Below are 17,254 nucleotides of genomic sequence, written 5' to 3'. Positions count from 1 at the left end.
CACCCAGAGCACAATAGCAGTATTCATCCTCTCAGTCCAAGTTCAGGGAGAGAAAGTGGAGGAAGGCCTCTAATCAGCTTCTTAAAGAGCTTCTCTGTTCCGATCCTCCGTCTGTCTCTTAGAAACCTCTCTTCTCTTCTCTTCTCTTCTCCACTCACACTCATCTCTATCACAAAATGTGTGTGTGCATGAGTGTATGTGAGTGTGTGTGTTGGGGTATGACCCAGTTTGGGCTTTTGCACCACATTACAGTCAGTCATCTTGATAAATTTGAGCAGGAATCAAGTGTGTTGATCAGCAGCTCACATCACCCAGAGGAAATTTCACCCTGTGAACGAGCAGCATTTCTGTGAGCGCATGTGTCGTGGTGTTTACACGTGGATATTCCAGTGTAAGCTTGTCTTTGACTATGTGCTGGAATCGAGCTAGCGAGCCTCTTTTGCCGACTTGTGTGTGTGTGTCTGCGTGGGCATATGCATACGAGCTGCAGTGTGTCAGTGTGTTCTTGTGTCTTTAGAAAGTGAGATTTTCTGGTGGGAAATGTTTTGTCTTTCGCTACTTTGTGCCTCTTTTCATGAAGCAAGCCTGTCATTGGCCCCAGCCTGATGAATATTCATGCAAGTGACAAAGAAAGCTCACATAAACAAAGTTGAAGCCAATTAGTCTCCAGAAAAGGAGAGAGAGGGATAGATTTACCCATGCAGAATCACTGTGCATGTGTGTGTGTGCACCTGCACAGAAACTTGCACTTGTTGCGTACGAGAAGAGAAACCACGGCAAAGTTAACCGTGGCAAATGGATTTGAGTCTTGGCTGCCACAGAGCAGCTAATCATCATGGCCCTACATCACAGGATTTAAATCACAATCCCAAATGTCACCATAGGAGCCAAGGTGTGGCCTTGTGCCGCTGCTCGCTGCAGCTACACAGTGCACACTGTGCCCCAGGGGCTGCGTGTTCGCTTTCACATTTTTCTCCCAGTCTATGTAGAGCAGCAGCAACAAAGGAGAAGGGTGGAAACTCACGCCAGTCTAAACAAAAGATAGATTGTTTTGTGTTCATCTTGACCTCTGAGTAGTTTTCCCACTGCTCCTCGCATCAGAACCTCTCACCTACTTTGCTAAGACCTTCCCACTCCAGTTAGAGGAGGAAAAAACCCTCCCCGTCTTCTGTTACGTATCACCGTCCCCTCACTGAAACATTCTTCCATTTTTAACCTTTAAAGTTGTTTTAATTTGCATTTATATATTTAAAAACTCTACTTGAAACTCTTTGAATTGGTAATTCTCCATCACCAGTTTGGGTCACTGGAATACTTTATTCCTCACTACTGGCTGCTTTAACCTTTGAAGATCTAGAAAGTCAAACAAATTCTACCTTTGTCCTCATTTCACGCTGCTCTGTCCAAGTGTCAGCTAGATTCCTATCATGTATAATGTAAGGCTAGCATTAACAAAAATCATGCAACTTGTTTTGTCAACACTGATAAGGCTGTCTGCAACTTCAATTAGAGAATTAAGAATTATTTGCAAATCTTCTTCACACAGCAGCTAGAAGGGCGCTCATAGAGCACAGACCTCCACCAAGGCCGGTGTCAAACAACACACACCAGACTTCAGAGAAAAAAATTCAAATTCTTAGTAAATGATCCAGATCTGCTCTGAAATTTATGGTGGAAAGAATCTGGTTTGAAATGTTTGCACAAACCTGATGCAGCCAACATAAGGTTGGCACGAAGCACGTTACATAGATTTGCATGGCATCGATTTGTAAACATTAACTGGTACATGAATCAATTGCACAAACTTCTCAGGTACAATGTCTTTTATTGAGTTTTTTTTTTTTTTATGTATTCATGAGTCTTTTGTAGACTCAGCAGATGCCTCTTAGCTGGAAACGTGTCTATGTTTGTGTTCATTGTTGGTGAAATACACACCTGGTTGGTCTGCAGCGCGCCTCAGGCCTCCTGCTTTGAAAATCTATCAGCTTAACAGTACCTTTACCCTGCAACATGACACCGTCTTTTTAAATAATCATGAATTTGACTGAAATACAAGTTTTTGTTATTAAGGTTTTTATTTATTTCTTTAAATATACACAGACAGTCAGTATTATCATCTTTGTCATATTTATCATATTTAAAACAACTAAAATAAATATTTAGCAACCAAATCATTCACAGGACCTCTTAAAGTTTTCATCGTCATCACTGACTTCAGCTAACGTTTTCATATGAAACTATCTCTAACATAGACTCGATCCATTTCTGAAGATCCGCAGAGGAAATACTTTTCCATAATCTGAGGATCCCTCTGGCAGCCGTGATGACGCCTACTCATATCACTGCAAAGTCATATTTTGATATATTGGGCAATTCTGTTTGATCCCCCAATAAGCATAGTCTTGTCAGGTATCCTCAGTCCCACCAATTTCCTTATGTATTCCACTACTTTTTCCCAAAATGGATAAACAAGTTTGCACTCCCAAAGAGCATGTAAAAACTTTCCTATTTCTGCCTGTTTCCAGCAGATCTTATTGGTCATTAAACCCTGTGGGGCTTAGAGGGAGTAAAATAAAACCTATGTATTATCTTATACTGAATAAATAAAATACAAGTTTTAAACAAGTGAAAACTTTCATAAATCAGATGGATTCTCATTTGGAAAAAATGCATCATCAATTCAATTTCAAATTTATTTACCAAATGTATCCTCTGTGTTTGTTTTTTTTTCTCCCTCAGGGCGGAGCTATCTCCATCCTGACAGCATGTGAGAGGCCCAGTGATTTTGCTGGAGTGGTTCTGATAGCACCTATGGTCCAGATGAACCCAGACTCAGCCACACCATTCAAGGTATCACATAATTACTTCACCCACTCAATCTCTCTCCTCACTTTTGCACTCTCCTCTCCGTTCTTCTCCTCTCCTCTCTCCTTCCTAATTGTCAGTCATCTTACTCCACTCAGGTGTCCCGCGGGTGATGAGTATAATACTGACACCTTTTATTTTGTGTGTTTCAAGGGTAGGAATCAGTGTAAGTACCACTTAGCCGTCTCTTACTGAATCAAAGATACAGTGTGAGCAAATTTCAAGGCCAAACACTGAAAAAACAGAAGCTGTCAAAACCTAACTTATCACCAACGTAACAATGATATTAAAAAAAAAAAAAAAAAGAGATATAGAGTTTTGTTTTTCTCTGTTTGCAGGTTTTTCTGGCGAAAGTCCTGAACCACATGCTGCCCAGCCTCACTCTGGGCTCCATCGAGTCTAAATGGGTCTCACGGGACAAGACAAAGGTGAGAGACAGTTGTTGGTGGGCGTGTGTGTGGGTGGTTGACCTGTATTGTTGTCTGGGATTGAAGTATAACTATAGTAAATAGAAATTACAAGGTCTCAAGGGGGAAATTTGCATGTGTGTTTTATGAGTATGTGTGTGAAGTCATGCGCCGACTTCTCTTTGGACAGTCCCATGATGAAAGACCACTGCTCGACAGATACTTTGAACCCTTTCCAACCTCAAGTGTTTTGTTGTCTGGCCAAGTTTGTGTGTGTGTGTATAATACCCTGGGTGGCTTGCATTGTGTTATCTGTAATTATATAAACAGGTAAGTTAAGTCTGTATTTGGCTGTCTGTGTGTGTGTGTGTGTATTTTGCTCCCACATTTTTGTATAACCTCAAGCTGAACTACAGAAGAGACAAATATACACACAGCCTGCACACTGCTGTTTGCACGTATTTGTATCTGTGGACATGATTTGCACTGTTGTGGTTGTGTATACATGCTTCCAATAGTCACCCACATCCTGCTACCTCTGCTTCCTGTTGGAGGAAATGATGTCATCACTTGTTGCAGGTACAATAATAGACACAATAGATCCAGTGAATAAGAAAAAGTCAGAGTAGTTAACAGCAGAAAAAGACGCAACATGACAAAGGTTCCTGACAGAGACAGGAAGAAGCATTAAGTGTGACAAGTGAATCCAATAAAAAGTAAGTCAGTGTTACAAAGAATAAATCTTTAACATCTAAGTGTATCATTAACTTTCCACCACAGACTGTTTATAAAACTGGACGTAGACTCCGGGTCTGAAAAGTGAAGCCAGTGCTGAAGAGCCTTAAAGCTTCATTTTATCTAATGACCATCAGGGGGCAACTCTGCTGGTTGTAAAAAGAAGTCTGAGTGTATTGAAGTCTATGGGAAAATGTCTCTACTTCTCACTGATTTATTCCCTCAGTAAACATTTTCCTGATGAGTTTATGTCTCAGTCTCTAGTTTCAAGTCTTCTTCAATACAACATGATGTTCATTTTTAAATTATGGTCCATTTACAGGAAAATAGAGCATAAAGCAGGGGATGCATTAGGGCGGGGCTACCGTGTGATTGACAGACTGCACCACACACAGCGACCTGCCTGACAATCAGGATAGAGGACAGAGCAGGTCAGCTCCACCCCTCACTCCTCCTCAGCTCCACCTTCTCCTCCAAATATGGTTTCTTCTGGTTTCAAAAAAACCAAGATGTTGACGGACAAATTACAAACTGGAGGCTTCAAAACAGCAGCTCACAAGCTAATAGGTGACATCACGGTACAATGTGGAGCCATTGGTCCAGCAAACCAAAATAAAATGTGTGATTTAAGATAAATAAATTATAAACTACTGTGATTTTCAAGACATGATTTAAAATATGAACTATTTTGTAAATAACTGGGAACCACAAGGCAATGACTCAAATGACGAGTCAATGACAAAGACAAGGTTACGAAAATCTTCAAGGTCTTTACTGGGGAAAATGCTTCAGTACACAGGAAGTCAGTCAGGAGCAGGCAGACGAATCCCAAACAGCTAGACTAAGGGGAGGTCAGAAAACTGGCAAAGAAGTCACGCACAATAAGTAAGACGAGGAGAGATTGGCACAGAGACTAAATACACCAGGAGACACAGGTACAACAAATCAGGGGCTAGTCAAACAATCACAGAGGCGGGAAACACATGAGGGCAGGACATGGGGATGTGGAACGAGAAGGAAAAGGTAAGAACTGAAAAACTGAAAGGAAAAAAGAAAACATGTCAAAGGCTTAAAGATGATCTGCAGAGTGCAGTTAATCCAGTGAGTATGATGTCAGCTCAGTTTGTTAGACAGTGTCTCTGGGTGTCGCTGAACCAGTCGTGTTGTGTCACAGCTCAGATTTCAGTCGTGCATTATTCAAAGCAGCAGCACATGTGGCCAAAGAGAGGCCGCTTGTGACGGAGTGGGCCGTCAGCTGCATTTACACACAACATGAATAGATGTGGGTGGGTGTGTGACCTATGTGAGGGCACGTATGGAACTTGAAAGTATTAATGTTTGATGTCGGAGGAAGAGGGTGTGTCCTCTGCTCTGCATCTCTGATTTAAACTCATGTAAACTATCCTCTTCCTGCCTCGGTGTCACATCTACTCATTCCTTCTATCTCTCTCACTCATTTTTATCTCTCCTTCCACAGCCATTTATTAACCATACTTACTCACACTTGCCAACTCGTGTGGTTTTCCCAGGATTCTCCTCTTTTCTGCGATGGAGCCACTTCTTCTTCCATATTTGGATTCAACTTCAAGATTTACTTTGCTTGTTAAATATAGCCACTTAACGCAAACATCCAGGTGTTACGACACCGCTGTCTAAATGTCAAAAATGTACAGTAGTTGCTGTGGTTACATTAAGAGAGAAATGAGAAGAAATGCGGAATTTGGGGTTTAAATAAATAGATTAGCAAATTTCAGTCATCGTAGAAGGATGAATCAACTTGAGCAGTTTCAAAGGAATGTTTTTTCCCAGTTGTGTTGATTTTGTGTAATAAAAAAAAATAAATTCTGTGAAATAAAAGAAACAGAGGAGCTGCAGGAAAACTTCTAAATCAGCCCCCCCATCAAAAGACATGATAAACTAAAGCATCGTCCATTTGTCCCCATGTTTCTTCCGTCCCTCTGTCTCCGGCCAGGTGGAGGCGTATGACGCCGATGAGCTGAACTTCCACGGCGGGATGCGGGTGTCGTTTGGCATGCAGCTGATGGGGGCTGCGGCTCGCATTGAGAGGGAGATCCCGTCCATCAGCTGGCCCTTCCTGCTCCTGCACGGCGACGCTGACAAGCTCTGCGACATCAGAGGCTCCAAGATGATGCACGAGAACGCTCCGAGCTCAGACAAGAGAATAAAGGTGGGGGCGGTTTGTTTAAAGTTCATTTTATGTGATTGATTTTTTTTTTTTTAATTCAGTTTTGTTGTTTCGTTTTAAAGTTGAAGAAATGAAAACATCACATTGACACAAGCTCGTATCAAGTAGCCACTGCTTCATTTTGTTCCCTTTTTTTTTCACTGTTCGTTACATGAAACAATGTGTCACAACACCGGCCTCAGACATTTAGAAACAAACATGAGTTGATTGTTTGGGAAGTTGCTACATGTTGAGGTCAGACAAGTTGATGCTTTGTGGCTGTTTGATACAGAAACTGCAAGTCTCTGTAGTCTAAAAATGTCTATTGTGGCCCCTGGCTCTGGAAAAACCCAGTGCAATACAACACTCATCTTATCTCACTGGATACATCAGCATAGAAAACATTTGCTCTCAGATTGCACAAACAGGGTGTGTTCACTGACAGACAGACTGGAGTCTGTTTAACTGCTATGAATTCTTCCTCCTCTGCAGAAGGATGTGTGTTTGTAAAGAAGGAAGTTCACACACTTCTGTTGTCATGTGGGCATTAAAAAGAGGGCAAACCAGAGACAAAAAAACCAGAGGTGAGAGAAGTGAAAGGAGAGAAGAGCGTTAACAAGAATTCCTCTTATTTTAATGGACGTTCTTCTTTTTCATGAGGTGCAGCCTCTGCTTTATCACATCTGATCAAAATAACAAAACTGTCTGGGGCTTTGCAAATCACAACAAAGAGAAGGAGTCAGGAAGCCTGTTAATCACAGAAAAGCATCTCCTTATTTTCTGTTATAGCATGAATTTGTCTCAACTTTGACCCCTGACAACACGATGCTTAAAACTATGACTGAATATGTGAGTGCACTCAAGCAGAAACATGCATACGCATTCATTTAGTCAGAATTATAACAGCGTACGTGTGAATGATTTCTTCTTATAAATCTCACTTATTGAGAAATTGGGTGCTTGTGCACGAGCCTCAATTTCCACTCCCACAATAAATGGATGAAGGCGCTCCCTCAGTCCATCAGTTTGGATACAGAAACACTGTCTGTGCCACAAATTATCAGACACAGCACAGAAAAGAACGACAGAAAAGAAAACACAACTTCACTGATTGTTGGTCGGATCACAAACAGGAGCTGATCAGTAAACTTCAGTTCAATAACTCCAACTGTGAAGTCCTGTTTTACTCTGAACTCCATCTGTCAGGGCCAGAGTCTTCATCAGGCTCCAGACAGGCGTCAAACTGTGATTAGTGAATATTAAAACAGTCTGGAAACAGTTTAAAAAATGTCTCACAATAAATAATGAGGATATAAACATTTGAAACATTGAACTTACAAACACAATTATTTCCATTTATTAATTGTCAAATAGTTTTTGCTGTGTAAACGTTAAAACCTGTACTGATAATAATGAATGAAGCTGTTTTATGTTAAATTCTCTGTCTCCTCTTTATTTTACATTTTCTCTTCACTGTATTTAACTTGGCTGCTCTAAAAAAAAAACAAAACATGTGTACACATCGTCAAAAGAATTGGTGAGGTGTGCACAGTCTCACCGCATGTTCTGTGTTCAGCAATACAAATTCATGTGCAGGAAATGGTGCACGCATGGTTTTTGTGGGTATGCATCATTTATGCATCTGGCCCCTGGTCTGCAGTGTGTTTTAAAGAGGACAAGACTCACGCTGTAATCTCATCAAGCAGATTTAGATAAAAAAAAGAAAACTGTTTCTTTAACAATCCTGCCCCTGACTCTCTCTTATCGCTTCTGAATGTCTTTCCAGGTCTATGACGGAGGCTACCACGCCCTCCACCACGACCTCCCAGAGGTGGCTGAGTCCGTGCTGAAGGAGGTGACCAGCTGGATCACCGAGCGCCTCCCCGCCACGACATCGCCACAACAGCAAGTCTCGTAGACTGGTAACTTGTAAAACCCAGTCAGCGCTCCGATGCACCTGCCGACCTCATCCCAAGAGGCCTGCTCACTTTCCAGTAGTCTGTCAGGCATAACAATACTACTACACTCTCTAGTCTGAGAAATACATTGGGGCATATAGACTGACATTATTTTCTCAGTCTGACAAGTTTACTAACTTTATCCTCTGGGCCTGTACTGTATGAAAAAGAACATACCACCCTCTCCTGTGTACCTGTCAATCAGCCCACTGATTTAAATTGGATGATGGGGTCAGACATCACTTCTTATTGTAGATACTCAGCAGCTGTGGTCAGCTTCCCTGCAAAACTTACAATCATCTATTTATTTCAGCCTGTGGGCTACTTTGATTAGCATGTCATCGTCTCCATTAGACCTCACTCAAGTGCAGTTCAAGAGAAGTAACGTTTAAACAACAGCATGCTGGGGTTCAAAGTGCAATAATGATACATGATACTCTTCTACATGCAGGACAGCTTCTTTTTTTTTTTTTTTTAATTAGCAATGCAATATGTTATTGATCTGCACAGGGACATTTCCTTTTTAGGTCATCCTCCATTCACAGACAGGTCAAAGGTCAGGATCAGCTAGAGGACAGCACCTCTGGAGCTGCTGTTGGTTCAGGGCAGGTTGAATGCGTCTTCGCTTTGGTTTGGGATAAACGGTGTCAGTGAATCAGATTTGGAAGCTCAGGAGAAGCTGTGACCTCAAACTCTCCTTAGTTTTCTCTTCTCTGTATGATCCGACCTCAGCCCATCTCCTCTGCCTCGTCTCCCTCCTCCTCGATTGCACTATTTTACAAATGACGTAAAATACCACTTTTGACAAAGGCAGCTCTTGTATATGTCTGTCTGTATACAGCACATCCAAATGTGAAGATGAATGTAATCCATCTAAATCCAGCCTAAAGTCTAGTTTCAAAACCAGTCCTGATAATTATATTCATTTTACAAATTAAGTGAATTTTGTGATGGATCCCAGCAAAAGATTCTTGCATAAAATCTTGCATATTTTACCACCTATAAAATTATATTTTATTTATTTTCTGCCCCACCACCTCCATTTAGTGACTGAGCAACCAGTAAACACAATGCTTGCCAATATTTCTTGGTGAGCATGGTTAAGGGAAATAAAGAGGAGGCAAACTAAACAGGTGAAGCTGTTTTTTCTCTCTCTCTGCAGGTGGGAATTAGAGGGAGAGCACAAAAGGTCAAGGGGCCAAAAGGTCTCTCCTCTGTGCGACCTTTGACTTTTAAGGTCACAGTTTACTTCACCATTGAATCCGTAACTTGATTAAACTCAGGCTGCCGACTCTGGCCCAGCAGGAAAATGACAAATGACAAAAGTAGATCTCCTTCGCTCACATAGCATCTGCCATTTGGCACTTTTATCCAAACCACCTTAAAATAATATGTCCGCACACATTTCTAAGCATGGGTGGCCACAATCCAGCCTCTATCTTAGAACAATACCATAGTCATTATTTTTTTTTGGAAAACAGGATGTTCAACAGAAAAAGAAACTACCATTCAGGACTGCACCTACACACCATATGTTATGATAATCAAGTTTAAATAACAGATACTTGCAGAGCCATCGCTACCATTAAGGACATTAAAGTGTTCTATGTTTTTACTAGGAGTACAATTACAATTTAAATACATATATATATATTTAATTTTTTATATTTACTTTAGCTTATTTTTAGTCAGACATTGGGGAAACTTGGACCTATGACCCTGAGTATTTCTAAAATTCTGGACACATGTTTTGTGTCTGATAACTACGAACATGATTCGTGTCTTTCAAACCTCTAAATCCCACCTGCAGTAAAAGTGGCTAAGACAGTGGTCAAGCTCACATGTTCCCTTTTCTTTTCTATGCTCTCATAGTTTAAACCTGTCAGTTGTGTGCGCAGCAGTCTGCAGTATTTGAGGTCAACCCTGGCTTAAAATAGGTTTTCAAAAAAAGCCTATGTTCTCGGTAGCTGTTATTTATAATCTACACAGACACGCACTGAGGTCATCTTTTTTTTGTCGGTAGACTGTAATTAGCAGGTATTGCTGCACACGTTAAGCTGTTTCCATCTATTCCTCAAGCATGAGAAAGTTTCAGTGGCGTGAGAGTCTCAAAGTTCATCCACCCCCAAAGGCAAACGTGGAGAAGGATCAAACATTTTCATCCTCGTGGCAATTTATGTGTAAGATCAGACGTTCACACAACTTAGTGTGTCTGTTGACTTCAGACATTGTGCATGACCTATAGAAAATACATCCAGTGTGCAGCTCCACTGTGTCACAGCAGTGTTTTAGATTTTTCTTTATCACTCAGAGTTCAAAGGGACCCATGCAGAGAGTGCAGGGGAGGCACAGTGCGGTATCCACGGTGACCGTTACTCACGTGTAACCACGGCAGCAGGCCGGCAGCGAGGCAGAATTTTTTTATACCATCTTTCATGTGTAGTAACCAGGGTGATCACTACAAGACTGATAGAATGAGATGAAATTCTTGCTTCGTGTCTGCTGCTCTGTCTGTCTCTTTTTCTCTTTTTCTGTCTCTTCACTCTTGCTCTCTCTCACCCCACGTCTCTCCCTGTCTCACCCCGTGTCACCCTGTTTCGCCGCCTCTGGTCGCTTCTTTTTTTAGTTGATGTGATGAGCAGCGCTCTTTGTTCTGTCCATCACAGAGCCCCTTGTTGTACCACAGATTAAACACACTGTCGTGTCGGCCACACACACTGCCCCTAGTGCTCAGTTATGAGAACAGCAACAGGTTAAATTACATTTGTTATTTTTTTATTCCTCTGCACTGATGACAGTCAGGACTGTATCCAGATCTGGCACAAATATTCACTTTTTGATCACTCCATGATGAACTGATTAGAATTTAGTGGTCAAAGGTCCTGTTCTGCAGAAACACCTTTGGTCATTGTTCAACGCTTTAACTCAGGAAGGGGACATTGTGACAATATTTCCTGCAACCTCACTGGTTGGTGGAGGCAAACAACCGCAAGGAGGTGATTCTAGTTTAAATGAGCCCTCACTCATTTAACAGGGAAAACATCACTTAACCTGCCACTGACTCAGCTCAGAAAAGCATTGACATTTCTGCAGACACCTCTGAGCTCTGATGTGTTTTGCTCTTTTTTATTCTAATTATCTTGGGCGTTTCAGAACTTGCAATGCAATTACAGAATTGAGAACAGCAGGAAAAGTGAGGCAATGCAATATTATATTGTACATTTCCCTACACAAATGCAAATCAAAGTGCTTTACAGGCAGGAAAATGTATGAAATAAGACATCAGATGCTGTAAAAAATAAATAAAAGCCTCGGAACTAATTTGAAAAGAAAAGTGGCAAAAAAAACCACAAAAAAAAACAGATGAGAGTTCTGGAGTGCATCCACTTCTGTTTTTCCCAGGCATCAGAACATCAGAAGACATTTTACCAAAGACCAAATATCAGGTAACACTGCCATCGGTGCAGACATAGAGGGAGATGTAATGTAATCCTCAGTCCCAGTGGGAGTCAGATCCTTCACCTCAACCAGAACTGCAGGGGTTTATATCACAAGCACTTCAAACACAATCTACTCCTGATTGGGCTGCAGCAGGCACGGCACACAAAAAGGCTACACAGTCCCATTTGTATTCATACTCGTAATAGCACCCCTGCTGCACTGCATCGACACAGTGGATTTAACCTCACAGGATCCTATGGAACAGTACATTTCAAAAGCTCTACTTGTCAGACTACACAAGTGCATATTACTGCTGTCGTTGACTATGGGCGCAGAGAGCGATGGAGATGGAGTGAGAGGAGAAGAGAGAGAGAGAGAAAGACAGGAGAGAAGCTGTCAGTAACCATGGTAGCAGCTTTTTTTCTTCCCCAGCAAAATCAACCTGTGAAAACTGTGTATTGGTTAATAGTGTAGGATGTACAGCATCCTTTCAGGGCTGGTTGTTCTTTTGCCGCTTGGAGGATTCCCTTTTGTGTTTGCACCGAGATAAAGGAGCAAACAATTAACATCATCAGTTCACAGTGAATAATAAGAGCTGCACACACTCACCGGATTCAAATCAGGCCTGTCGGCTGTTTGTACTGAAAACTCACGACTTCCAATTAAGCAAAGGAGATTTTGAGGCCAAAATTTCTCCCCACATCTATTCCTTGTCTTGATTAAAAAGAGGTGGGAAAATGAAGGACCACATTTTCACTGTACTTCATTCCTACTCTCCGGTCTTAAAGGTGTGCAATTCCCGACACAATCCTTAAATCTTGTAAAGCCATGTCAGCCTCCTGTGTCCATGCCAATATCCTTTTCTACTGGCATACACACCTACACAAGCATGATTCGTATGCAGGTTCGCCATACTGAGAGATAGCCATGTACAGATGCAGTGCTCTGTTAATAGGTAATAATTCACTTGACTGTTATATCCTTTCTTATTTAGGACAGAGGTTCTATATATGGTAAGGGAGAGAAAATAACGAGGGCAGGAAACCACTGAATCTAATCAGGCTTTTCTAATAAAGTCAAATTCAATTGCCCTGTCAGTTCGTCAAAGGGGCCGATGTTTTTTTTGTTTTTGTTTTGTTTTTTTAAAATCTCGACTTTATGACTGTTTCTAAATAAAGAGCTGTTATATATGATGCAGGCCAGAGATTCAACTGCACTGGAAAGGTCCAGTGCAGAGTTTGCATGAATGAAGTCAGTGCTCAAGTGAGCAGCAGGAATTGAAGAGGGTTTTCTCCAAAATGCTAGAAATGCATGAAAAAATAACTTCATCGTCATATCGATAAAATATAGATGTTTCAGGCTGTTCGAGTGTAATAATTTCTTCCACAGAAAACTTAAGCTTTCAAATGGTTGATATTGCATTTTGAAACAAACCCTTATTCAAATCTTCCTGTTTCTGTTTTTTCATAATTGTAAAACACTGTATACAACACTTGATGGAAACTAAAAAATCAAGATCTTTATTTATCTTGTCTAGAGTATTTATAGGAATTAATTTTAAGTACAGGCTACTATATATTGAGTACGCACCACGACAAGGCACTTTTTATACCATAAACCAGTCATGTAATTTTTACTGTTGATGCTCCACCACATGAAGATTCATAACAGTTTGTGATGGAAGCTGGGTCAAGGTTGTATGTATGTGTGATCAGCAGTCCCAAAAATGAATGGAAATGTTTCTGATACGATTTTGCGTAGAGAGTATTTTACTACTGTGTGTATAAGTTACTGTTGTGTTGAAAACGTAGAATGTTTGAACCATCTCATGGTTTTATTTTGTAACAAGACCTCAGCAACCAGGATGTTATGGCTACAGGTTTGGGAAGATCTTTTAACTTTTTTCCCAAATTTGCTTTACAGGAACTTAGTTTAACCTTAATTCTGAAGTATCTCTGCTTAAAAAACAACATCAGACTTGTAGTTTTCTCCATTCATAAAATCTTGTCATAACAAAGACAGTTTGTTCAAAACATGTTTGAAGACTAAATTGCAGGTATCAGATTTTCTCCTAACAGCAGCTCCAAAAAAAAACAAAGCCTCGGATTAATTTGAGATCTTTATGAAAATATGTATTGATGTATTGTATGTATGTCTATTCTTGGAATGTGGTCCAGTGTTGTTTGTGCCTTATCACTATGATGAATGTGAGCATGTTTTCATGTGTGTGAGACCATGACTTTGTGTATGTGTGTGTCTGCGTGTGTGTTTTGATAGAGATGAATTGTGCAGAGCTGCATTAAGCAGATGTGCGTCTCTGTTACTCTCTGTTACTTGTCTGTCGTCACATCTGTTTCTATTTCTGCTTCAGTAATTCTGTCTGTCTGCCTGTCTGTCTGTCTGCCTGTCTGTCTGTCTGTCTGCCTGTCTGTCTGCCTGTCTGTCTGCCTGTCTGTCTGTCTGCCTGTCTGTCTGTCTGCCTGCCTGTCTGCCTGTCTGTCTGTCTGTCTGTCTGCCTGTCTGTCTGTCTGCCTGTCTGTCTGCCTGTCTGCCTGTCTGTCTGTCTGCCTGTCTGCCTGTCTGTCTGTCTGTCTGCCTGTCTGCCTGTCTGTCTGTCTGTCTGTCTGTCTGTCTGTCTGCCTGTCTGCCTGTCTGTCTGTCTGTCTGTCTGCCTGCCTGTCTGTCTGTCTGTCTGCCTGTCTGTCTGTCTGTCTGTCTGTCTGTCTGTCTGCCTGTCTGTCTGTCTGTCTGCCTGTCTGTCTGTCTGTCTGTCTGCCTGTCTGCCTGTCTGTCTGTCTGTCTGTCTGCCTGCCTGTCTGTCTGTCTGTCTGTCTGTCTGTCTGTCAGTCTAATCAGGGGTCTGTGCAGATTTAGGTCAAAAACTGTTTCTGAATTTTTCTAGGCTTGGCTACAGCCCTAAATACCTCCCAGCTCCTTTAAACAATTGTTTTGTTTTAGTGTGTCAAGAAACACGACACTTTACATCAGAGACATTCATTTCCAACAACAAAAAAAAAAAAAACAAGAACCAGATGTGGGTTTGTGAGTCCATCACTTTTACTGTTATGTATTGAAGGGCTGCATTCCTTTTCCCTATTCCTCCTTGTCCTTATTTGTACATGTTTAAATGCTGGGCGGCTTTTGTAAAGGGGGCCAATACATTTAAAATTTTATGAGTCAACCTAGAAGTGTTTGAAGTTACATGAAAATACATAAAATAGATGAATTCAACATGTCAAGTAACAGCCTTGAAATTCTGTTTTCAAGGTTGATATTCAGTTCAAGCAAAAACTTTACAAAACGACAGCATTCAAAGATTCACAGTCAGCAGAACTGGAGACAAACTTTAACATGGTCTGACATGACTTGCACTGCATAGTTACTCTGTACTGTTGTCATGTGACACTGTTCATGAATAAACAAACTTAGTCTTAGTTACTGGTAAACATCGCTATCTTAATTGTCTGGGAACTTTTTTAAAGCATTGTAACCTAAGGATTTTCAATCAGCTGTCGAGGAAAACTCAGTCATGTGATGTAAAAACCTGGGGAGATGAATCATAGGAGTTGTGAAGAAAAGCAATGCTCATTCCAGCAAGACATACAGTATAAGTGTGATGATGCAAAGAAGGCTCTGTTTTTTCATTGGCCTAAAATATCATTAATCACAACATGGAGGTTGGTGTTTTCGGGCAGCACATAATGGACCACAGAAAGATAATGTTGGCACATCACATTCTTGAGTCTTCCTTGTAAAGTAATGTGTTGTTTGCTTTAACAGTTTGCTAAATACTGTACGACACTTGATATGGACAGTCCAGTGCTGATACTCAACCAGCAAGTGAAAAAAAAGACAGTAGTGCCCCAAATTGTACAATTGTACAAAAATCATCATACTAATGATGGAATCTTCATAACCTCAGTTCACTTTTCACTGATTTATTGTAGTCATTGCATAATATGTTGAGTAGCAGCATTAGACAATTTGATTAAAGTGTGACAAAATATTGTATATAAGATGTATATACAGTAAAATGTAATAATGGAAACACTTCTGAATCACTGAAAGTCAAACTGCTTGTTACTAGAATGTTCATAATGTCTATACTCTCTGACAGAATAAACTATATGACTGTTTAACCCCACAGCCTGACTCAAATCCTTTCACATCTTCTCCTCACGATGGGTCCAGTTCTCACTTGGCTTCATTGTTCAGTTTATTATTAAAGTAGATTTGTGGGTAAACACTGTACGAGAGGGAAGTGCAGCGTGTGAGGAATTTGCTTGGGGGGGAATTCAGTCCAGTCTGTGTAGTGATAAACAGATGAAAACACACTCTGTGCAACACATGGCCTGTTGTTGTGTTTTCACCTTGATTTATACAATATACAGAAAATAATTTTAGTATTCATTAGTTGTATTATTGATGAAACTATTCATTTTTAGGATCAATCACTGGATGCATGTCAGCCTCTCAATGACTCACCTCCCATTGCAGGTGGAAGTAGAAGGGCACTCAGGGAGTGCAGACCACCAACACAACATACACCAGACTTCATAGAAAAAAATTCAAAATTATAGTAGATGGTTCAGATCTGCACCAAAACTGGATACCTGCCCCATCCCTCCAAAAGGTGCAAGCAAATTGGTTCAGTAACTTTTTTGCAAAATCCTGCAAACAAATAAACAGATGCAGTGAAACATAACCACCATGATGGAGGTAATGAAGTCTGAAAAGTCAGTTTCCTTCCTGTAATACAGTGGGAGTGTGACACAGGTCAGCAGACAGCTGGATGTGTTCGACCTGGTTTCTGTGGTGTTTCATGAGTAAAACTAAAGAGCAATTCAGGAAAATAATCACCTGAACAACTGAAATGATCCCAGCGGTTGAGTTGGTTAGGGGGATTTAAAAAACGCACATATCAGCCAGTAGGTGGCGGTGTTGCATCACAGAAGCCATCGCAGACAGCCTGGGTCTATGAACGTAGTGCAAGAGCTGTGTTTCCAGGCCCATGCACACACAGGCAAAGCATGAATGAACCAAAGATCTGGCTGACACTTGGTTTTGGGCCTCAAACTTTTTAATCTCACGCCATGAATTTGCTCTTACTTTACTGCTGTCCAAACACTGAGGTCCTAGTGTAGTAAAACCTTACTATACTCTTTTACTACTAACCCTTTTTTAGCCATAGCAGTAATTTCCAAAGCACAGATTTAATGTTACCAGGGCCGAGCAGTGCAAATATGTTGTAGAAAAAAATAATTGAGTCTCAAGGAGTTAGACAGAAGTGTCATTACTGATTTATCTGGCTCCGTACACTGGAGAGTGATTGCACAGCTGAGGCGGAGTAAGGATACAACAAGGTTTGCGAGCCGGACAACCCACACCACTGCAACCATATGCCACAGTGCTCATCATCCCTCTGTTTTTCCTCAGTGAATCTCTCTTCTCTCATCCTCCTTCCCCTCTTTCATCCTCATGTCAACACCTGATAAAGAGAAATCTGGCTGTACATCAGTATCCAAGATGAGGTTTGGAGAGGACAGATATTACAACACACACAGTCTATACACACATCCACACTTTTTCTTTTCACTCTATCTCTGTCCCTTTTTCTGTCTTTGCCTCTGCGCTCTCTGCTCCATTTTCTTTCCCCCCACCCA

General features: G+C 41.0%; 1 protein-coding gene across 2 annotated transcripts in view; it reads left to right on the top strand.

Moving 5' to 3' along the window:
• Positions 1-15,735, top strand: part of mgll (monoglyceride lipase) — a 43,623-nt gene extending 27,888 nt beyond the window's left edge. For both annotated transcript variants that reach the window (XM_071475251.1, XM_071475250.1), the window contains 4 exons: positions 2,740-2,850; positions 3,204-3,293; positions 5,980-6,195; positions 7,979-15,735. In XM_071475251.1, coding sequence (XP_071331352.1) covers positions 2,740-2,850; positions 3,204-3,293; positions 5,980-6,195; positions 7,979-8,110 — 549 coding nt within the window. In that variant the 3' untranslated portion in view covers positions 8,111-15,735. The remainder of the gene's footprint in view (positions 1-2,739; positions 2,851-3,203; positions 3,294-5,979; positions 6,196-7,978) is intronic.
• Positions 15,736-17,254: the final 1,519 nt, after the last annotated feature.

The sequence above is a fragment of the Trachinotus anak genome, unplaced genomic scaffold (genome assembly GCF_046630095.1).
Source record: "Trachinotus anak isolate AG129_WGS33_773 ecotype Australia unplaced genomic scaffold, CSIRO_AGI_Tana_v1 ptg000004l, whole genome shotgun sequence".
NCBI lineage: Eukaryota > Metazoa > Chordata > Actinopteri > Carangiformes > Carangidae > Trachinotus > Trachinotus anak.
This window is presented reverse-complemented; position numbering and strand designations above follow the sequence as displayed.